Raw genomic sequence first — 22,944 nt, 5'->3', positions numbered from 1 at the left:
AATTTAGGCGAAAAGCAATGATTTTTTTTTTCAAATAAACATTTTTTTCTATTTTCTGAGAACAGTAAAATGTTTTTGAATTAAATAAATTACACACATTCTTCTTTTTATGTCAATAAATTTAATTCAAAAAAATTTTTTTTGACACCGTGTATAAATAATGATGTTAATGTTTATATTACTGAATAGATAATTGAATTACCTTTCAAATGAGCTATCACGCGACCCCTATTCTCATTTAAAAAAATCATCGATGACGTCATCACGCCCAAATGGGTGACGTCACTAGTATGATATATATACCAAAAAGTCGTAATTTAAAAATAAAAATTGACCTGTTTCGGGATTTTTTTCCAAAATCGTCCATTTTTGAGAAAATGAATTTATTCCAACCTTTACGTGCTCACTGTATATTGGGTATGCAGCTGGAAATGAAAGCCAAAGTGTACTCTTTTGAACGAGCTCGCAATATTTCGTTTAATCTCTTAAACATCATCAGGCAAGTTGTTGGATGAGCTTGTAAGCATCGATATAAAAAAAGTTCCCATGAAGAATGCCAGAGTGAAAAAAACCAACATTGGAATTGGTGTACAGTGAAGGCATAAAAACTCACACAACCAAGTGTATTATTTTCCGTGTGTACCGGTGTAGTCAAAATTACTTAAATTAACATTTAGGACAAACAATTTTACAAATAAATAGACGAAACACTTAGTAATTTAACATTATGGTGTTGCCATGTTGAGAGGTAGGCGTGAAAATCCAACGGGTGGCTTGTGTGTGGACATTCTTTTGTGGAGTGGCGTTTACCCTATACCCTCATGAAACCAAAAAAATATTATGTAGTTTTAGAATAAAATCTGAGCAGTCTCTTTGTGGTTCTCAGCGGATGAACACTTCTGTTCGTGTGTGGTTGTTCTCCCGTTCGCAATAAGTTAAAAAATCTCTCTCGCTAATTGTCAACACGGAAATTAATGTGTATAATAAAGACTCCTATTTCGCTGTTAAGACAATTTAACCGCAAAGTCGCGAATTTGTTAAATTCGTTGCTATGTTAATAAATGTTTTGTCGCTTAATATTTTTATTTTTCTACTCTGCACAACCCTTTCGTGTTTATTAGTAACTTTAAAACCAGACCAAATAAATCTTAAAACCAGTTGCCCTAAAGTTCACTTGTATTCATATCGAAGGACAAGATTCTCTTTTTTCGGACATTGCGTGTGGTCCCAAAATATTCACCGATGTCCAATTAGGCAAAAGGGAATAATTTGGCGATTCGAAATTGGGCCCAGAGTCAGGTAACAAACCGTTAATGTGTACGAAATTGGGCCCAGGACCAAAATTTCTATGCAAAGGTATATACGAAGTTCGGCCCAGACGATAAATACATAAAAAAACATTGTACTTTGTTAATAAAGAAGTTATTTATTAATATAAAATAAAAATGTATACCATTTTTAGTTACTTATTGTTTAAAAAAAATCTACAACTAATATTACAGGTAGTAATTCATAAACAAAAATGTATGTATATAATTTATTATTAACATAATCAGGAATAGTAGAATGACACTAACTTTACATACTCAAGGGTACTTATGGATTTTTGTTGGTATTTACAAATTTGGTCTTTTAAATAGATATGCCTTTTTTAGATACACTAATGGAATGTTAACACTACTAATCTTGATGTAAGTTTCAGTTTGACATTGTAAAATAACATCGACGAAAATATACAATGAGGGATGATTTTGATAAAATGAATTATTTAAGTGCGAATGAAATGATTCGCAGGCATTTGTTGTACGATTTAGTTCAGCAACATTTGCAGCCCAGAGTCCAGGTGGAAATAATGACCCTTCACTTATATAACTTTCCACTAAATAATCCGCAAATTTTACAACTTTTTCACTTTCCGGTTGAAATGGACATAATTCGAAAACAAACGTGTCGATTACTTTTTCCGGTTCTAAAAATAATAGTCCAAAACAATATCTTAGCCACTTTCCAATTTCTGAACTTTTGTCCTTATAGTCGTTTGTTAATCCCAATTGTTGTATTTTTCGCCACCAAGCTTGGGTTAGATGAAATCTACAGCCTATTAACTTCGATTCTGGCCAAACATTATTTACTGCATTATGTATGGATTTTTCAAAATCCACTACAAAATTTATAATTTTCATGAATAACTAATATTTTACCCATTTCACTTATCATTTCACTCAACTGCGACATATTTAACAGTACAAAACAACAAGTACACTACTTGAATGAAACAGAGAAACTAAATAATAATTTCAACATATTTACACATTTCCTTCTACCTGCTAACATCTCTGGGCCCAATTTCGTATTAGCCTTATCTAGAAGTGTTTATACACCTTTTGCATTAATAGTTGTTGGGCCCGATTTCGTACTGCCCAATAATTAACCCCTTTTTGGCCACGGTGGGGTGAGATTCACAATAAAAACTCTCGCCAATAAGATTGATGTTAACTTATTATATTGATGTTTATAGTTAAACCGTATTATAATTATCATTAGTGACGGCTAGTGTAATAAAAAGACGAAATAGAAACAACCACAATCAAAGTAGGCGTTTATCAACCGAACATGAACTGAAGAACTTTACAATGACCATCGTGCACGAATGTTTTATTTTTACTTGGGTATGTCTTATCTGAGTACGGCACATTATCCTATCTCAAATTAAACCTAGAATATCAGGCAGGATTCAGGCGTGGACGTTTAACCATTAACCAGATCTTTACACTACGACAGATCCTGGAAAAAGCGCAAGAGTTTAACAGATATGTACCATATTTTTGTCGATTTTAAAGCTGCTTATGACAGTGTATTAAGACCAAGTCTCTACAACGCTATGAATGAGTTAGGAATTCCAAAAAGACTCATATGTATGATAAAAGTGACAATGGCGAAGATGATAGCAGTAAAAATTCAAAACGACTGGTCAACCCCATTTGAAATACATAGGGGGTTAAGGCAGGGAGATGCGCTGGCATGTCAACTTTTTAATGTAGCATTAGAAAAAGTCGTACGAGACGCTAATATAGATAGCAGGGGAACAATATTCAATAGATCTGTCCAAATTCTAGCATATGCTGACGACGTGGACATTATAACAAGAACCAGAGCGAGAACTGCGGAAATCCTAACCGAGCTAGTAGCAGCAGCAGAACGAATGGGGTTACATATAAATCGAAATAAAACAAAATTCATGGCGACTACAAAAACACAAGAGCTGGAAATGTTGACGCAGATCTAATCATCAATGACCAAACCTTCGAAGCGGTCAAAGAGTTCATATATCTAGGGACATCGGTTAACCCCAATAATAACACATCAGGGGAAATAAAAAGACGAATAATAATTGCAAACAGGTGTTATCATAGTCCATCAAAGTACTTAGCTAACAAACGTCTGTCTCCAAAAACTCGTATAAGGCTGTATAAAACATTGATAGTCCCCGTTCTCACATATGGATCAGAGGCATGGACGCTAACTAAAACAGATGAATCCGCTCTATCGATTTTTGAAAGAAAGGTGTTACGTAAGATATTCGGAGCGGTCTGTGAGAACGGAATATGGAGGCGTAGATATAACTTTGAACTGCAGAATATCTACAAGCATACGTTTGGTGGAAAAGATATTATCACTATAATTAAGCGAAACCGCCTGCAGTGGGCAGGACATGTAGCTCGGGCCCCTGAATCGAACATGATAAAAAAGATTCTAACAGCGCAACCCGTGGGAATGAGAAGACGGGGTAGACCAAAGCTGAGGTGGATGGACGGGGTAACACAGGATGCCGAGAAGATCGGAGTCGGCAACTGGAAAATGCAAGCAAGGGACAGAACAGAATGGCGTAGAAAGCTTGAGAAGGTCGAGGCCCTCTAAGGGCTGTAGCACCAAGATGATGATGATGATGAAATTAAACCTAGACCACATTGGCAATGCATTTAGTAGTACAATTTTTCTGAAGGATGAATTAGATGAATTAGACAATATTGTTAAACTGTATGAATATTTCAATAAAAAAGAATACTCTACTCTATTCTCCGTGCCCCCTATTATGATTCGACGTGGCACCTTATTAATGGATAATTGCCTTAACCTATAACGAAACAAGTGAGGTGCAACCAACCAAACACACGTACAAGAAGAAATACTAAAGATGATAATTCCTTTTGAATCTTTCTGGTGTACCGTCATATCGTTCGGCTCAATCCGATTGGAGCCTCAAATATAATAATTATAATTGGATCACGTGGTACTCTCTCGAGATTTGGGGGACGTTTGTATATGTATGCTTTATATGTCATTTACAAAACCAAGAGAAAATGTAGCTATTAATTTTGTGCTAATGTATCAATACAGTACTAGAAATTTGCTAAAAACACTCTATGAAATGAGAAAATCTTTTGATACAATACATAAATCTAGTTTAGTTGTGTCTACTTTAGGACAATGAACATAATCCAAGATATATTTGACATTCACAAAGTAAACTTAAAATATGTCAGTGTTGTCATATCGTATTGTCAACTATACACCTATTGCCTTACTACCGGTACTCTCCAAAATTATTGAGGGACTCATTAAAACTCGACTTATGTCCTTTATCGTTGATAACAACATTTTATCACAAAATAAATTCGGCTTTTTAACTAATAAATGTACCACTGATGCCATGTTTTCTGTACTACATGAGGTGTACCAATCACTAAACAATAATCTTTTTACTGCCACTGTTTTCTGTGACTATGCCAAAGCTTTTGATTGTGTAAATCACGACATCTTGATTAAAAAACTAAATTTCTATGGAATTCGAGGTATTTCTTTGAATTGGTTCCAATCCTACTTGAATAATAGGAAACAACTAGTTAGAGCAAATGATACTGACTCTAGTCTCAAAAACATTGTATGTGAAGTACCACAATGTTCAGTATTTTGTCCTCTTCTGTTCCTTATCTTTATAAACGACATCACTAATTTAAAAATCGATGTGAAAATTTTTCTTTTTGCTGATGATCTCTTCATGAAACTATAACTTCCGATCTACTGACGATAAAGACCTGGTCTGATTCTAATTTACTCTCTTTTAACGTAGATAAAACAGTAGCATTATCCTATAAAGGAGCTCTTCAACCTTTGCCTCTTAATAACAGCCAGATCAGTACCGTTGATTCTGTAAAATTTCTTGGTATTTTTTTAGACAGCAACCTCAAATGGTCCCTTCATATCGATTCGTTAAGTAAGAAACTCGCCTCAGCTTGCTATGCAATAAGATCTGTCTAAAGGGAACTCAATTTAACATCTTCTAAAATAACATATTTTTCGTTGTTCGAGTCTCATCTTCGATATGGTCTTCCTTTTTGGGGTTCTAGTACAGCTGCTCAATTTGATGTTATTTTTAAATTGCAAAAAAGAGCAATAAGATATCTGTTTGGCCTCAGAAAATCTACACATTGCAGAAGTTACTTCAGAGATCAAGGAATTTTAACAATTCCATCTTTATATATTCTAGAAAAGGTTTGTTTAATTCGTAAACACCTTCATGTCTTTCCAGCAAGGCCCAATCATCTTTACTTCACCAAAGAAATCTATATTATATTCCGCAAAAAAACTTTACAACCATCTCCCTTTACAACTTAAATCTGCAACAGCTTTCCCAAAGTTCCGTAAAATGACAAAAGCCTATTTATCTAAAAGACCATATTATTCAATAGAAGAATTTCTTAATGAATAACTAAGAAAATTGGGTTTCATACGTAGTAGCTTAAACTTGTCAGTTCCTAATGTTGTATTTTATTTGTTGTAAGTATGTTCAATTTGCAAATTTGCAATTTATATAAATTTTGCAATAAATTGTTTTTGTCTTTGCTTTTATATCTTATATACTGTATTTTGACGATTTATCAAATTTTAGTAAATTGTAGTTGTTATTATTGATATTATTTTTCTTTTGACTGTATGTAAGCTTTGTCGATAAAATTGTAAAAATTTTCAGTGACAATAAAGCATATTTCTATTCTATTATATCGTCAATTATTTCATTCTCTCACATCCAACGCCAAATATTCTGCTAATGTATCAATCAAAAGTGAATCACTGAAAAGTGAATTATAGTGAATCGGCTCTGCCAAAATTCACTTTGACACATTCGGAATAGGAAACATACAACACAAAAATTCATACCTCACACTATATGCTCAAATCAACATACGCCCGGTTTCCGAAAGAATGATCATCTCAAATATTCTGTAATCAACGATTAACAATATATTAAATGCGTCAGAAATGTCAATCAAACTAGTTTTAACAACAATCGATCACCTGACAAACGATTAATCGTTAGTAAACAGCCGATCATAAGTGTTTTGAGTCTCCGAAAGGTCGATTAACCAGTTTCGCCTGTCAAACGACGGTCAAAATGGACTGTTAGCTAATCTGACATTATCCGTCGATTAACGGGCTGTTAAGAGTTTTTTTTAGTTTTTTAATTACTGTAATTAAAAAATACCGAGAAAAAATGGTCAAATAACAGATCTATAAATAAGATAAATTCAATAAAAATAAGATGTTTTTATGGAAGAAATAATTTAAAATATTTATTTAACTGGCAGAACATGGATATCTCGGACATTTTTTTATATTTGATTTTATAATTTATATTTTTTTTTTCTTTTAAAAATGTAAGATAATAACGATTCTAGACTCATAGAGCTACAAAGCACAAAGTAATGATTATAGCGATGTAAATAAGAGGTAAACGTGTGAGAAATTATAGCAGCTAGCTTTGAAAACAATAAAACAGCAGTTAAATAAATTAAAAATATATACAACAAGTCAATATATAGACAAAAAATAAAAATACGAGCATAAAATATTATAGATCATAAAAAACTGTTTTATATCTACAACTCTCCTCACATAAATTTCATGCGTTTTATCCTTTTTGAAATTATCTAGGCTCATTTTTAAAATGCTCTCGTTCAATTCTTACTCCAAAGAAAAGTGACAGTACATAAGAGAGAATGATGCACCTTTAGAATCAAAAGATACAAGTTTGGATTTATAGGTTAATATAATTGAAATTTTGAAGGATAGCAGGCGATTGTGATAGTATCGATACCAAATCGTATGTCAGATCATCGATTTACATGATACGATATGATCATGTAATTTTACAATAATTGGCGTTTCAGAAACCAATCATTAATGTTTCATTAAAAAAAGAAGAATTATTAGAAATAGTGGGAGTGTATACTAATCTCATAAAATTTTGTGGAGTTCATTTCTACAAAATATTTTTATTTTGTACAATAAATAATTTTCTCATTTGTTATCAATACATTATAATGGTGTAAATAAATAAATATTGATTGGCGTAAGGTTTATGTTTGGTTGTGTAGTAATTTCCAGTCACGACTAGCAACTGAACTTCCCAAAAAAGAAATTACTAACGTCACTAGACAGTTGTCTAAGCACTGTCGAAATGCCATATCCCCGCCATGTCAACCCTCTCAACGGATACACATGATTTCCGTCAGTAACGTGTCTTCTCATACTAACTCAAATTATAAATAGGTACTTTACTTACTTAATAACACCGACCGTCGATAGATCCGGCTGTGACTTAGACAAAGTTAGTTTCTCAACATTTATTTTATTTCTATTCTCGACTTTCCGTTGTAGAGGAGACTTCTCAGACCATTTTAGATAATCCGGAGGTGAAGGAAGGGCATTTAATTCGAAGAGTACGAGATTCTCAAGATTTGATTCTAAAGCAGTACCTACTGGGGAAGAAGGCACCTTTACTTCTTTGGCTAAATGTTTCAGAACGGAAGACTGATTTAGGTAATCGTCTGGAATTGCTGTTATCTCCTGTACACCTATTGGAATAAATTGAATTTAGTCATGGAATGAACATTATAAACTTTGGAAATAATAATATCTGAAACTCGATGTTGCCTTACCTGTACTAGATATAGAAGGTGATGGAGAAGTAGAACTCCTTTTTATTAATGGTGACAATTTCGGATCATTTGAAAGGTTCGAACTTTGGTGAATTATGTAATTGGAAGAAATGTTACTTCCTTCTCTAGGCCCCGAGTTTCTACCTATAAATATGTAAACAAACAATAAGTTTTTTTATTTCTTGATTTTTGAAAAAGGATAGTATCTGATTCATACCTACGGCGTCAATTTTTTTTACAAATTATAATTGGGACGAAATTAATACAAAAAAAATGAAATTAAAATCTTTTCTCCACCGATTTGCAGGAAGTAGTAAGAAAATATAAGGTCACCAATGAACATATGTTGCTAGAAGGGTCACCAATGGATATACTGCGAACGGCAGCTAGATGGTTGCCGGAGAGCGAGTCTTGGGTTTGAAACTAGCTTTCCGAATTATAGACCTGGATCTAGCGTACCAAAAACAAGTTGATTAATAGCAAGCTGAAAATTTGTTAATAGCTTAACGGTTTCTAGTCGGACAAACTTTGATGTATGGGAACACTGGAACAGGGGAAGTTTTAATTATGTCACAGGTTAAAAATTTGGAACGTCAGACTACGAAAACGTTCCATGTATTTTGTCGGACAGAACTTCCAATTGATTTGTTACCATTTCATTAAACTCTCATGCAAAAATCAGACTGGTGTTTATCAGCAACTGGGGGACGTGAAAGGAGACTCCACGTAGATTGTGATCACTTGTGAACACAATCGGGCGTCCCCTGGAAACGAGTAATGTCGTCTAATCCTTTCAACACCAGTGCACCAACAACACAGATACAATCGGAATCAAAACGGTCTTCATCAAGGCCATTTTTGATGACGACCTCAATTAATATTGAAGGATTATCAGCAGATAAAGAAGACCTATTGTCTAATATGTGCAGAGAACATGGTGTCGATGTTCTACTGGTTCAAGAAACCCATAGAGGTACTGCAAGCCGCAGACCAAGGATTCGGGGTATGAAGCTTATACTGGAGAGACCACACGACCAATATGGTAGCGCAGTCTTCGTCAGACCAGATATCGACGTAGTTTCCACATCTCTAACAGATCAAAATGACATCGAGCTCCTTACAGTGGAGATGAACTCCTGTACAGTCAGTCTACAAACCACCAAACGCTGACTTTGCTTTTGAGGAACTGAATAACTTTCAATCACAGAAAATCAAATTCGTACTGGGTGCCTTCAACTGTCACAGTGTCGCTTGCGGTTATAACGAAACAGATTATAACGGCGAAGAACTAGAAAAATGGGCTAAAAGCATGAACCTAAAACTTATTCACGATCCAGAGCAGCCTGAGTCGTTCAACATGTGATGGTACACGACAACCCTCACGGAATTTTCCTAATTCCTTTGTTATAAAAATTAGGTCATAATATATATTATAATTGCAATTTGTATAATTTATTACGACAGTAGCAAAGTTCAAAGTATTGAACTCATTTGAAAGACTGCAAAGAAAGCACACGTCATTCTTACTACACTTATAGTACCTCACCATATATGGTAATACATATTGGCACTGTTTTTAACTATAACAGATATAAATAGGAAAGTCGTGTAACTGAGATGTTGTCGTTGTTACACTCTCTCGCGCGTAGTCAGAGGATCTAGTTACCGGGGTAATGGGTTGTCCCTGACCTATTTCAAGTTCTACGTAATTTAATTGTACATTTAATTATATAAAAATACAGTTTCTGGAAAAAGTTTAAGTTTGTTTGTTCGGGGTAGTGTCTTCGTCTTGCAACCCCCAAAGTCACATGGCGATCCGGCCTTAAGTTAAAGAATGGAGTTTTCTGATTCGCATATAGATTGAGGTATGCAGCTCTACACTTAAGATGGGAAACAACCAGAACAAAGAAACAGAGGAACAGAGAATCCCTGGAATTTTGGGAATTGTGTCGTTCAGCCTGGCCCTAATCATCGTTGGATGGATACTGTATCGATGATGGAAGAAGCAGCTTCGACGCCACATCCGACAGGAAATACCTAAGTCTATGGAGATGCTGAGGTTAGACGCTCAGAATCCAGGACCAAACACATAGACACATGTGCCCATATTCGTGAGTATTTTTCTTTTTAATACAATACAGTTTGACTACTTTTGAAGTAAGTTTGATGACTACTTTTTATTTAATTTTTATATTGATATTTTGATTTTTTTTTTAATTTTCAGTAGTAACTGCACAAGAGCTCTAAAATTCTATATTAATTTTAGAGATCGAGTGCAATTTGTTGCGATTATTTCATGAAAAAAACTGTTCAAAACCAAAATTTTATTGTAATTTATTTATGTAAGTACAAAGTAGTACAATTAAACAAACAGTTGTTATAAATATTAATTTGACGGTTGAAAGTCATCACTTTTATAATTTTTAAAACATTAATTGTCATTAATGTCACTGAATGTATTTTTTCGTAGCAACGAAGGGCATCTGACGTAATATACTTGACGACGGGAAATTATCAAAAATTATCGATTTAATTTAAATTTCTGTAGCTTTCTATTGGTCAGAATCTCCTATGAATGAAATAATCTTACTAATTTACTCACATTTTAAATATTGACGTTTATCCAATATTATTGATCCTTTTATTTTACCTACATTTATATTTTATTATAATATTTTATATGTTATATTTTGTTATATTTGATATATTTAACGGCAATGATAAGCTTTACGAAGTAATTGAACTTCGAAACACTAGGCCTTATACTATTGAGTAACGTAGTCAGGCCAAGCCGAATTTATGTTCTAGGAAAGATTTCAACCTATTCGGGAAGATATAACTATATGACATAGGAATCTCACAAAAGACACTATACAACGAAGGAAAAATAAGCTAATCACAGATAAATGGGTGGAAAAACTCAGAACTATCACGGAACAGTTTAGGATGGTGCATAAAGTATACAAAGTTGACAGCTGTAAGGCAGCAGAAGACAAATTTATTGCAGATATTATTGCAAAAATTGGAGAAAAAATCGAAAAGGTCCAAATAGAACTACGGAAAAGACAAGTTGAACATAACAACGACAAGATGAGAGAGAAATTCGAACTGAAAACAGCAGGGAACCTGATCCCTCACATAGGGAACACCGAAGAATCAATTAGAGCATTCACAGACGCAATTGAACTGTACGATGAATTTTTTGATGAGGGAAAACCGAAATTAACAAAGTACCTGCTGAAGGTGAAACTAACGCAAGCAGCAAAATTACGACTGAAAACTAGTTACGACTCAAACGCTTCACTAATAACCGATATTAAAGAAAAGTTTATAGTAAAACCATCTATCCCTGTTCTGTCAGCGGAGATCAACTCAGCGAAACAAGTGAATAGGCCAATGGAAAAATGTGGAAGAAGTTTAGAGGACCCCATGGCCAAATTAACAATAGCACAAGCAGATGGAAACAGAGATGCAGAGAAAGTGCTGGCCAAATTAAACGAAAAAAGCACAATAAGCGTGTTTACTAACATTTTAAAAAATGACGAGATAAAGACAATAATGAAAACCAAGAACTTTAGCACCTTAGCGGAAGCGATCACAAGCGCAAAGAACGAAGAACCGCTAACTCGAACGGAAACTGCTGGAATGTACCACTTGAATAAACCACATAGAGGCGGAAGAAGAAATACCACAAACGGATACAAAAATAGTTTTGACAGAAGAAAAGAAGGTAACAAGACATATAATAATAGGAATACTAATGGAAACGAAATGAGACAATATCATAACAGAGGTAGGTCTCAAAGAAACAGAGGAACAGGACATGTTCAACGAGGGAGAAATAATAATAATTGGTCGCAAGGTAGAAACCCCAGCAACAGAAATTCATCAGGAGCATATTTCGCAACACATGAGCAGCCCTGCGAGGAGCAGCCACACACAAGCACAATACAAGGAGTAGATTTTTTCGTGGCCCATCGAATGGAGGCAGATAATTCCACAGCAAGTGGATTAAATTATATTAATGTTTATTACAGAGGAAAACGCAAAAAATTATTAATTGACATTGGCGCAACAGTCAGCGTTTTATTTAAAGAATGTTTAGATAACTAATACACGGACATAAACAAAAGCAGACGGATAAGATTGCAAGGTGTTACGGGAAAAACTGTATTCACAAGCGGAACTTTATTGTGTGACCTAGAAATATTATATTTTATATGATTCAGAGAAGATAACATTGACACAGGAATTTGCAATTATGAAAAGTTTTACAAATAAAGTCGATGGAGTCTCTGGCAGCGATTTTTTATCCCAATATTTTGCTACAATAAATTACGAAACTTTAAAAGCATCGTTGCATGAAGAAGGAATGAGAAGAGATTTGGAAATGCTATCAATGGGAGAAATTTAGACGATAGTTCCGAGGAGATGTGAAAAATGATTTTATTTTGAAATCGGAACACACTACGGAGATTTTATAACTATACCACAGGAGATAGCGGAATGATTTTTCTCGGCAGGAACAGTTTCAAAACCAGTCGACGGAAAAATACCAGCAAGGATATTAAATATCAATGATAGAGAAATAATTATTAAGAATTTTAGACCGAAGGTCGAAAGATTAGACAAGTTCGACGTTTTCCACATGGGAGAATCAAAACAATCGGTGAGTCATGTAGAAAGACTTATAAATATAATAAACACAACAAATTTATCGCTAGAGGAAAAAAGAGCAATAGAAAAAATATGTGTAAAATATTCCGATGTGTCTTTCTTAGAAAACGATCCATGCACAACGACGGACGTATACAAAGCAAAAATAAAATTGCAAAAAGGAGTATCACCTGCTTATAAAAAAACCAAATAGATTACCACATCCCATGGACGAAAAGCGGAAATTAATAGAAAGTAGACAAAATGTTAAAAGACGGGATTATTGAAAATGCAGTATCAGAATTCTCATCTCCACTACTTACAGTACCAAAGGAAAATGATCAAAATGGAAACAAAAAATGGACAGTTGTGATAGATTACAGACAACTAAATATCAAAATTGAGAATGACAGATTTCCATTACCATGCATAGAAGAAATCCTAGACGCTTTATCAAGAGCAACATATTTTTTACATTTAGATTTATACCAAGGATATTACCAAATAGAACTCAATTCTAAGTCCAGACCATACACAGCATTCGTAACCGATAGAGGTCAATATCAAATGACACGACTTCCGATGGGGTTAAATACAAGCCCTGGATGTTTCTCACGAGCCATGACTATGGCAATGTCAGGTTTAAATTATGAAAACATGTTTATGCATGATGATTTAATAGTCTTTGGCAACAGTCTACAACAGCATAATCAAAAGTTAGTGAAGGTATTAGAGAGACTAAGGAAAGTAACTCTGAAATTGAATCCAATTAAATGCGAGTTTATTAAAAAAGAACTATTATACTTAGGGCACAAGATTTCGAATAAGGGTATAGCACCAGATCCGGAAAAGATCACCGCATTGGAACAATATCCACACCGCTAAATAGACTATCAAGAAAAAATGTAAAATTTGAGTGGACAACAGAATGCCAAAAAGCTTTTGAAAGCCTCAATTAAGACGTCAATCAAACCCCCCCCCCGTAATGGAAATCCCAGATTTATCGGAGGGAAACACGTTTATTCTACGGACAGATGCATCAGGCATCGCACTAGGAGCAACTTTGTCAAACGGGAATGACAAACCGGTAGCATATGCCTGTAGAATGCTTAATAAAGCGGAAATAAATTATCCTACGATAGAAAAAAAATTATTGGCAATAGTATGGAGCATTTCTAATAAATGGAGACATCACCTTCTACAGAAAGAATTTATTATTTTGACAGGCCACCGACCATTGGTGGACCTATTTGGTATGAGAGACTCTTCCAGCAGATTAACCAAATTTAGATTGAAGTAAGAAGAATACAACTTTACAATTAGATACATGAAAGGGGCTGAAAATGTAACAGCGGACGTCTTATCACAAATATAAATTACATCAGAAGAACTAAAGCAACTAAATAAGGACACGGAGAAAAGTGTATTAGTGATGACGAGAGCATAAACGAAAAATCAGGAGGAAATCATGAATTCGAAGGACGAATGGACTGATCAACCAGACGTAGTCGAATTCTTGAAATTCCCGAAAAGTGCGGTAGAGGTAAAACTGATAGACAAGGACGATTGCAAAGAAATGAAGCTAAATTCTGCTAAAGTAAATACAGATAGTAGTATATTGTATAACGAAAAAGACGATATTATTTATCTGATTCGAGATTTTCGATCAACGTCTGCACTACGAGCGTCGTTGAGAAACTCGACATATCATGAACCTCGATCAACGTCTGCGCTACGAGCATCGTGGAGAGCCTTGATTCAAATGTGCGCACAAAAGAATATAAAGCAACTAGTACTAGTAAAGAATAATAAGAATCAGCCAATTATTGAAGAGATAAGAAAGGATCCTAAAATATTTAAAGAAAAAGATATCAAAATATGTATAGTACAAGACAAACAGAATATAGCAGATGAAAAATTAAGAAGAATTAAAATGAATGATTTTCACATGTTCCCAACAGGAGAGCATGCTGGAATAAATAAAATGTACAAAAATATAAGGAAATATTATTTTTGGAACGGTTTACGAAAATATATCGATGTGATATCATTTGTGAAGAGATGTGACGATTGTCAAAGGCATAAGCACTCTATCATAACCAAACAACCTCTAACCCCAATGTCACACAGCCATGTGACGTTGGGGGTTGCAAGACGAAGACACTACCCCGAACAAACAAACTTAACTCTTTGTTTTCGTGTCCATATACCGTAATTAAAGATGGAATACCTAGCGTAATTATTTAGAAAAAGGGTAAATAAGTAGTCATACATAGGAATAACGTTAAGCTGTATAATATTTAAAAAGAATAAGTAGGTACTGAAAACTGTAATAGTGTAAAAGTGTAATAATAGTCCACCATAAGACTTTTACTAGTACTTAAGATTCAGTGCAAATATTTATATATCTCATTTTTTTCTTATCGGGCAGTAAATAATATTAAGGTGATTCATGAACTTAAAAATTATGATATGTTTGTTTAATTTTATTATAAAGGAGAGACGTCAGTCAATATAAATAATATAAAATAGAGATGAAAGGAAATTGTTGCTGAAATTCCCTTTGGTGAGGGTAGAGATGTGATGGTACATTCCCAGAGAGATGTGATGGTACACGACAACCCTCACGGAATTTTCCTAATTCCTTTGTTATAAAAATTAGGTAGCAAAGTTCAAAGTATTGAACTCATTTGAAAGACTGCAAAGAAAGCATACGTCATTCTTACTACACTTATAGTACCTCACCATATATATGGTAATACATATTGGCACTGTTTTTAACTATAACAGATATAAATAGGAAACTCGTGTACCTGAGATCTTGTTGTTGTTACACTCTCTCGCGCGTAGTCAGGGGATCTAGTTACCAAGGCAATGGATTGTCCCCGACCTATCTCAAGGTCTACGTAATTTAATTGTACATTTAATTATATAAAAATACAGTTTCTGGAAAAAGTTTAAGTTTGTTTGTTCGGGGTAGTGTCTTCGTCTTGCAACCCCCAACGTCACAAACAACGGAAGATGGCGTAGACGTTACATCCCAGACAATATATTTGTCAGCGACAGAATTGGAGAACAGGTGACAAAAATCATTGGAAGCTCCCTCTCAAAGACACAGCACAGACCAATAATTGGTCTTTCCAACGCGGCAATCAGATACGAAATTGTTCCTTTCAAGAGAAGGTTCAAGTTTACTAAAGCAAAATAAGAAAATTTCTCTGAATCATTTAATCAAGAAGTTTCCCAGCTAGAACCTGGCCCTGATTCATACGATAAAGGGCTTAGCCGGGTAAGATGATGAAAAGTGCCCCCAACTTGATTTGAATTCCATATAAGTCACCGTTTAACATATATAGTGAAACTAAATTTCTAAAATTTTTATCCCCCTAGGTGGTCATGTGACCCACCTAGAGCCTAATTAGGGTTTGTATGCTTTAATTTTTTTTTATCTCAGCCGTATGGAGAACTGGCGAAAAACTTTAAATAAAAAAGTTGTAAGCTTTAAAAAGTTCTGTCCGAAAAATTTTTTTTTTAATTTTTGGCGGGAAATTTAAATTTTAGAACGATTTTAAAATTTTAAATGAGCATAAAAAATAACTACAATAAGACATTCGTTTTCACGAAAAAAATATATAACGTGTATTTTTGCACAATGTTTCACCCTGAATTTTTTCAAATTTTTAAAATTGGTGAAACGCACCTTTAAAAATAAAAACCGCATTTTTTCGGTTTTTTTTTCGTTTTTTGATACAAATTTATACATATTTTTCAAAAAAGGTAACACTGTCACTAGAGTAGGTAAAAAACTGAATAATAATTGGGGTTTTCTTAATAAAAATTTTTTGTACCGCCATCCAGTTTCAAGATACAGGCCGTTGAAGAAAACAAAATTTTACACATTTCTTACGATTTTGCCGAAACTACTGGCAACACTGTAATAAAACTTGGCGGGTTTTAAGAGGTAGTTATTGTGCATGTTTTGACATACAATTAAGGACTTGATATTCATCATTGGCGCACATAGGGGTAATGGTCTGAATTTTCAAAGAAAAAAAAGATAGTACGCCACTGACATATTTCAAATTAACAATCATTTTTGAATTCTTCGTTCAATTTTCGATAAAAAAACTATCTTCTCATTTTTTCATACGACGCGCCGTTTTGCTGCAAAAAATAAAATATCTTAACGCTTCCAAAGTATTCGAATTAGTTTTTATAATGGATGTACGAGTTTATGTAGATGTAGAAACTACTAGAAGTTCGAATACTTTGTAAGGGTTAAGATGTTTTATTTTTTGAATAAAAATGGCGCGTCGCATAAAAAATAGGAAGATACATTTTTTGTCACAAATTGAACGAGGAATTCAAAAATGATTGTTAATTTGAAATATGTCAGTGGCGTATTATCTTTTTTCTTTGAAAAGTTCAGACCATTACCCCTATGCGCGCCAATGATGAATATCAAATCCTTAATTGTATGTCAAAACATGCACAATAACTGCCTCTTAAAACCCGCCAAGTTCTATTACAATGTTGCCAGTAGTTTCGACAAAATCGTAAAAAATGTGTAAAATTTTGTTTTCTTCAACGCCCTGTATCTTAAAAATGGATGGCGTTACAAAAAATTTTTATTAAGCAAACCCTAATTATTTTTCAGTTTTTTACCTATTCTAGTGACGGTGTTACCTTTTTTGAAAAATATGTATAAAATTGTATCAAAAACGAAAAAAAAACCGAAAAAATGCGGTTTTTTATTTTTAAAGGTGCGTTTCACCAATTTTAAAAATTTGAAAAAATTCAGGGTGAAACATTATGCAAAAATACACGTTATATATTTTTTTCTTGAAAACGAATTTCTTAGTTTTTATTTTATACTCATTTAAAATTTTAAAATCGATCTAAAATTTAAATTTCGCGCCAAAAATTAAAAAAAAAATTTTCGGACAGAAGTTTTTAAAGTTTACAATTTTTTTATTTAAAGTTTTTCGCTAGTTCTCGATGCGGCTGAGATAAAAAATAAAAACATAACATCCCTAATTAGAGGTGGGTCACATGACCACCTAGGGCGCTTAAAATTTCAGAAAGATAGTTTCACTATATATGCTAAACGGTGGCCTATATGGAATTCGAATCGAGTTGGGGGTACTTTTCATCATCTTACCCGGCTAGACCCTTTGTAGAAATCGTAAATCAAGTATCACGGAAACATCCCTAGAGGTTGTCGAACTGAGTACATAGCGGGGCTCAATAAAGAATCTAAACCTCTACTTAAAATATATAAGCAACAATACAGGCTGGGGAGGAAATGTTACATGCAATATCCACCAACAGAACGGAAAGGTGGTGCAAGCTGGTCACGAGTCTGGCCATGAAACAAAACAGCAGACGTGCCTGGAAGCTGATCCGGAATCTTGGCAACGATCCCGCTGCCCCGGCAGTCAACCTGACAGAAGTCACACCCAATCAGATAGCCCATCGTCTTCTAATGAACGGTAAGACGACATCAAGAAAGCACAAGGTGAGAGCTCAACGGAATATCGACGAAGCAAGAGATGTTCTAGGTACCTCTTTTTGTCTAGAGGAGATGAGAGGCGCGATCCACCAAATGAAAGATAATAAAGCGGCTGGCATGAACGATATACGAACAGAACAAATAAAGAACTTTGGACTAAAAACCGTAGAGCTCGTAGCTCGTAAAAATGATGAATTGTTGCATCCGTACATTACAAATCCCCAAAATCTGGAGAAAAGCTAGAGTGATTGCCCTCTTAAAACCAGGGAAGGATCCGGCGGATACAAAGAGTTTTAGACCTGTCTCTCTTTTGTGCCACCTTTTCAAGGCATTTGAAAGAATGATACTGAACCGGATCGCTGATTCTTTGGAGACTAAAATTATTCCAGGACAAGCAGGATTCAGACCCGGAAAGTGCTGCTGCAGTCAAATTCTTAATTTGACCCAACATATTGAAGATGGTTTTGAACGGAAAGAAATAACAGAAGTAGCTTTCATAGACCTAACTGCCGCCTATGACACAGTTGACCATCAACGGCTACTCGCAAAACTCTACGAAACTACAAAGGATTTCCTACTAACAGGGTTAGTGAAATGTCTCCTCCAGAATAGACGCTTCTACGTAACGCTCCAGTCCAAGAACAGTCGGTGGAGGGACCAAAAAAATTGGCTCCCACAGGGAAGTGTCCTCGCTCCGATTCTATACAACATATACACCAACGACCAACCCATACACCAACAAACTAGGCAATTTATTTACGCTGATGATACAGCTATGGCAGCTCAGGGAAGAACCTTCAATGAAGTTGAAGTGAAACTGACAGATGCCTTAAGAGACTTAGCTCTATACTACGATGAAAACCATCTGAAACCCAATCCCACAAAAACCCAGGTATGTGATTTCCACCTTAGAAACAAGCATGCCCGAAGGCCGCTGGAGGTGGAATGGCATGGTCAGATGCTGGAACACAACGAGACGCCAAAACACCTCGGCGTACGTCTGGATTTAACTCTGTCTTACTGATACCACTGTCAAGATGTCAAGAAGAAAGTAAGTGCCAGAAATAACATCATCAGCAAGCTAACTAATATAAAATGGGGAGCACAACCACACACTCTCCGCACTTCTGCCTTAGCATTATGTTTTTCGGCCGCGGAGTTTGGAGCTCCAGTATGGGCAAACTCTGCTCACACAAAGAACCTCGACGTGGCTTTAAATGAAACGGTTCGTATAATATTGGGTTGCTTGAGACCGACACCTATTGAAGAGGTATACCCCATAGCTGGGATTGCTCCACTACCTATCAGAAGGAAGGTCACGTCAGAGGTAGAACGAAAAAAGCAGGAGACGGACCGAAGACCACCAAATATATATTATATGACCACCAAACTCAGCCAAGTAGACTAAGATCTCGGAAAAGCTTTCTGAAAACATCAAGATCCATCCCCGAAGCGCCAGAGACGCGCCGAATACACCTATGGTAAGCGACAGCTATCGCAACACATTTTCCTCCCTCAGAGGAAATGGCTGCTGGACACAATTTACCGTATCCGACTTGGACAGCGCAAAACAGACTAAGAACCGGCGTTTCACGTTGTGCTAGTAACCTGACAAAATGGAGATACCAAGAGGATGATGATGATTTTTGCATGAGAATTTAATGAAAGGGTAACAAATCAATCGGATGATCTGTCCGACAAAATACATGGAACATTTTCGTAATCTGACGTTCCAAATTTTTAAACTGTTCAACTGTAAATACAATTAAAGCTTCCCCTGTTCCAGTGTTCCCGTATATCAAAGTTTGTCCGACTAGACACCTTTATGCTGTTAACAAATGTTCAGCTTGCTATTAATCAACTTTTATTGGTGCGCAGGATTCAGGTCTATTAGTATTTGAAAAAAACAATAAATGCTGTATAAAAGGTATATTTAAAAAACCCTCAAAAGGGCCACATCAATTCACATAACTAGTTTTCGACTGGTTTACCAGTCATCATCAGTGCTTACCTAAAATGAATATAACCTGATAAAAAGGGCAAAGATGTTGAAATTTTGACTAGGGTTAAAAAAATATTAGGTTATACTCACGTGCAATGTACATGTTAGCCACCAAAATGCTATTTTACACAAATATGTGGGTCAAAGCCCATTTCAAGTAGTCCGTTAAGGAAACATAAGTATAATAAGCTACCTTAAGCCTTGATGTTTAAAATATAATTTAATTTGCCCTAGGTAACATCTGAAATTTGGGTGTGACTTGTTCACATGTTGGAAGTTTGACGGCAAGTGAAATTGAAATGGTTAGGAACCTCGGAACGATGACAAGACAAACGACAGTTCCACAGGTAGTTTTTAACATAACCTGTCATATTTAAGAATAAGGTATAAATATTATTGAAATTAGACTTCGGGACTTCCAACCACTCCATCGACAACTTTTTTCTTAATACATTTACAATATTTCTTTTCACCTCACTTCAACTACTTCATTCTCAGTCACACTTTTAATATTCCATCTGTTACTAGTCATAATTATACTTCTGTCATTTTCAGCCATCTCACCAATTTTATCTATTCACAACATACATAGACATTACTGATATCATCTGCAAATATCCTTTTTGGACAAATTTTCATCTACATACAACCCACCACTATATTTCTACATATGACTATTATCACCATACCTACTCCATTTGTCACCATCAGCATATAATACTCATCTCTAGCAAAACCAAATCAACAGTTTAATTTTCTTTCTGGGTCTCTTTCATGTTCCTTTCACTAATTCCCTCACAGACATCTCATACCCACCCCCCACCTAGTCCTTACTATCATCATCATATTATGGTTTTGGTTTTTGGACCCTTAGAGATCCGGGTAGCCTGCACTGCCTTTAAGAAATAGTCGTCTCAGTCTGAGTTTGTGCTTTCATAATGACACATGCCCTAGATTATTTAAGACATGTTACACCTCAGACACCCCAAATGTGATTTTTTTTTTTTACACACTTACACAAATCCCAACAGCTACTAATAAGTTAAATAAATTCGATAACTCTAAATCACCACAAAATTTGCCTTTATAAATCATCGATCTCTTGACAATAAGATTTCATTACGGTATTAGTTGTCGAATACTAACCTTTTGTGTAATGTGGTTTGCCTAACTAGTTCCACTTACAGTATACGAGAATCCATTTTACTACAACAACTAGTTTAATGAATTTTACATGATAATTTCCACATTGGGTGTGTTGTTACATCATTCCTAATTTCAATAATATTTATACCTTATTCTTAAATATGACAGGTTATGTTAAAAACTACCTGTGGAACTGTCGTTTGTCTTGTCATCGTTCCGAGGTTCCTAACCATTTCAATTTCACTTGCCGTCAAACTTCCAACATGTGAACAAGTCACACCCAAATTTCAGATGTTACCTAGGGCAAATTAAATTATATTTTAAACATCAAGGCTTAAGGTAGCTTTTTATACTTATGTTTCCTTAACGGACTACTTGAAATGGGCTTTGACCCACATATTTTTGTAAAATAGCATTTTGGTGGCTAACATGTACATTGCACGTGAGTATAACCTAATATTTTTTTAACCTTAGTCAAAATTTCAACATCTTTGCCCTTTTTATCAGGTTATATTCATTTTAGGTAAGCACTGATGATGACTGGTAAACCAGTCGAAAACTAGTTATGTGAATTGATGTGGCCCTTTTGAGGGTTTTTTAAATATACCTTTTATACAGCATTTATTGTTTTTGTATCACATGGTATACAGCCAACTACAGGAAAACTTTTTTCCTTGTGGATTTTTATTAGTATTTGGTCCAACAGAACGAATTATCAGAGATAAGATAAAATAGGATAGATAAATAGATAGAGAGCTAGATATGGTAAAATTACCATAGATAAGTAGATAAAGATAGAAAAATGGTGTCACTTAACTTTTTGTAAATAAAAGAGGAAAGTTAACAAACCTGAGATCTTAAAGAAAGATAAGAAACAACAAACTATGTTCTTAAAACCAAATATGTAAAAGATATAGAAGTTACAATTGTTGATTAAACGTTTTCTGCACACTTTATTTAAATAAATACCAAATATACATTTTATTCGGTGGAAATAGTCCTGTTCCGTGGTTGTGATTGGATGCGTGTAATAACTTATTGTCCACGGAAACAAATAAAATAAAAGTAAATAAAATGTAAAACATCTGTCAATAATATATTTATTTTGGTAAAAGAGCGTGCTTTGTTTATATCTCGAGAGGGTGTGTTATTGACCTTTTCCGACGACCGCTGGCTTGTGACTGGTGACTGAACTGAACTAAAAACATTAATTTTGTCGCCATATGTTTTAAGAAGTTGAAGGCATTTAAAACTGATTTATTGCTCAGCCAGATTTAAAAATTTTTAGTATATTACGAGCGGACTAAATGTGAATTTTAAATGACCCATATTATTCCGTTTAGAAAGAAAAGTTATTAAAAATTAATAATTAAAATTAGTAATTAAACATAGTAATTGAAGCGTGTCGCTACAGTCCACTCACTTACCTAAGACTGATACAGTCTGATCTTTTCTTCTAGTCGAAATCTAGCTAGCAAATAGTTTAAAATTAATATGTAATCACGGAACTTGTTGGTAGTATAACAAATAACATGCGTGAGTTTTATATCTCAACAGATGGTTGAATTTTAGACTCATAAAATCTAAGAAACACTGTAATTCAACAAATGGTTGAATTAAACTAGGAT

At 34.6% G+C, this 22,944-nt stretch overlaps 1 protein-coding gene and 1 long non-coding RNA gene across 4 annotated transcripts in view; one reads left to right on the top strand and one right to left on the bottom strand.

Annotated features, from left to right (window-relative positions):
* The window catches only part of LOC114347035 (227 kDa spindle- and centromere-associated protein-like), a 1,075,867-nt gene that overhangs the window by 685,415 nt on the left and 367,508 nt on the right, over nucleotides 1–22,944 (bottom strand). For all 3 annotated transcript variants that reach the window (XM_050641832.1, XM_050641834.1, XM_050641833.1), the window contains 2 exons: nucleotides 8,001–8,144; nucleotides 7,625–7,916 (listed from right to left, as the gene is read on the bottom strand). In XM_050641832.1, coding sequence (XP_050497789.1) covers nucleotides 7,625–7,916; nucleotides 8,001–8,144 — 436 coding nt within the window. The remainder of the gene's footprint in view (nucleotides 1–7,624; nucleotides 7,917–8,000; nucleotides 8,145–22,944) is intronic.
* On the top strand, nucleotides 1,461–1,947 carry LOC126878973 (uncharacterized). Its single transcript, XR_007695915.1, has 2 exons — nucleotides 1,461–1,561; nucleotides 1,774–1,947. It is a non-coding gene; the product is annotated as an uncharacterized LOC126878973 (long non-coding RNA).

Source organism: Diabrotica virgifera, chromosome 1, assembly GCF_917563875.1.
Source record: "Diabrotica virgifera virgifera chromosome 1, PGI_DIABVI_V3a".
NCBI classification, from domain to species: Eukaryota; Metazoa; Arthropoda; class Insecta; order Coleoptera; family Chrysomelidae; genus Diabrotica; species Diabrotica virgifera.
The sequence above is the reverse complement of the archived record's forward strand: the minus strand, read 5'-3'. Positions and strand labels throughout refer to the sequence as shown.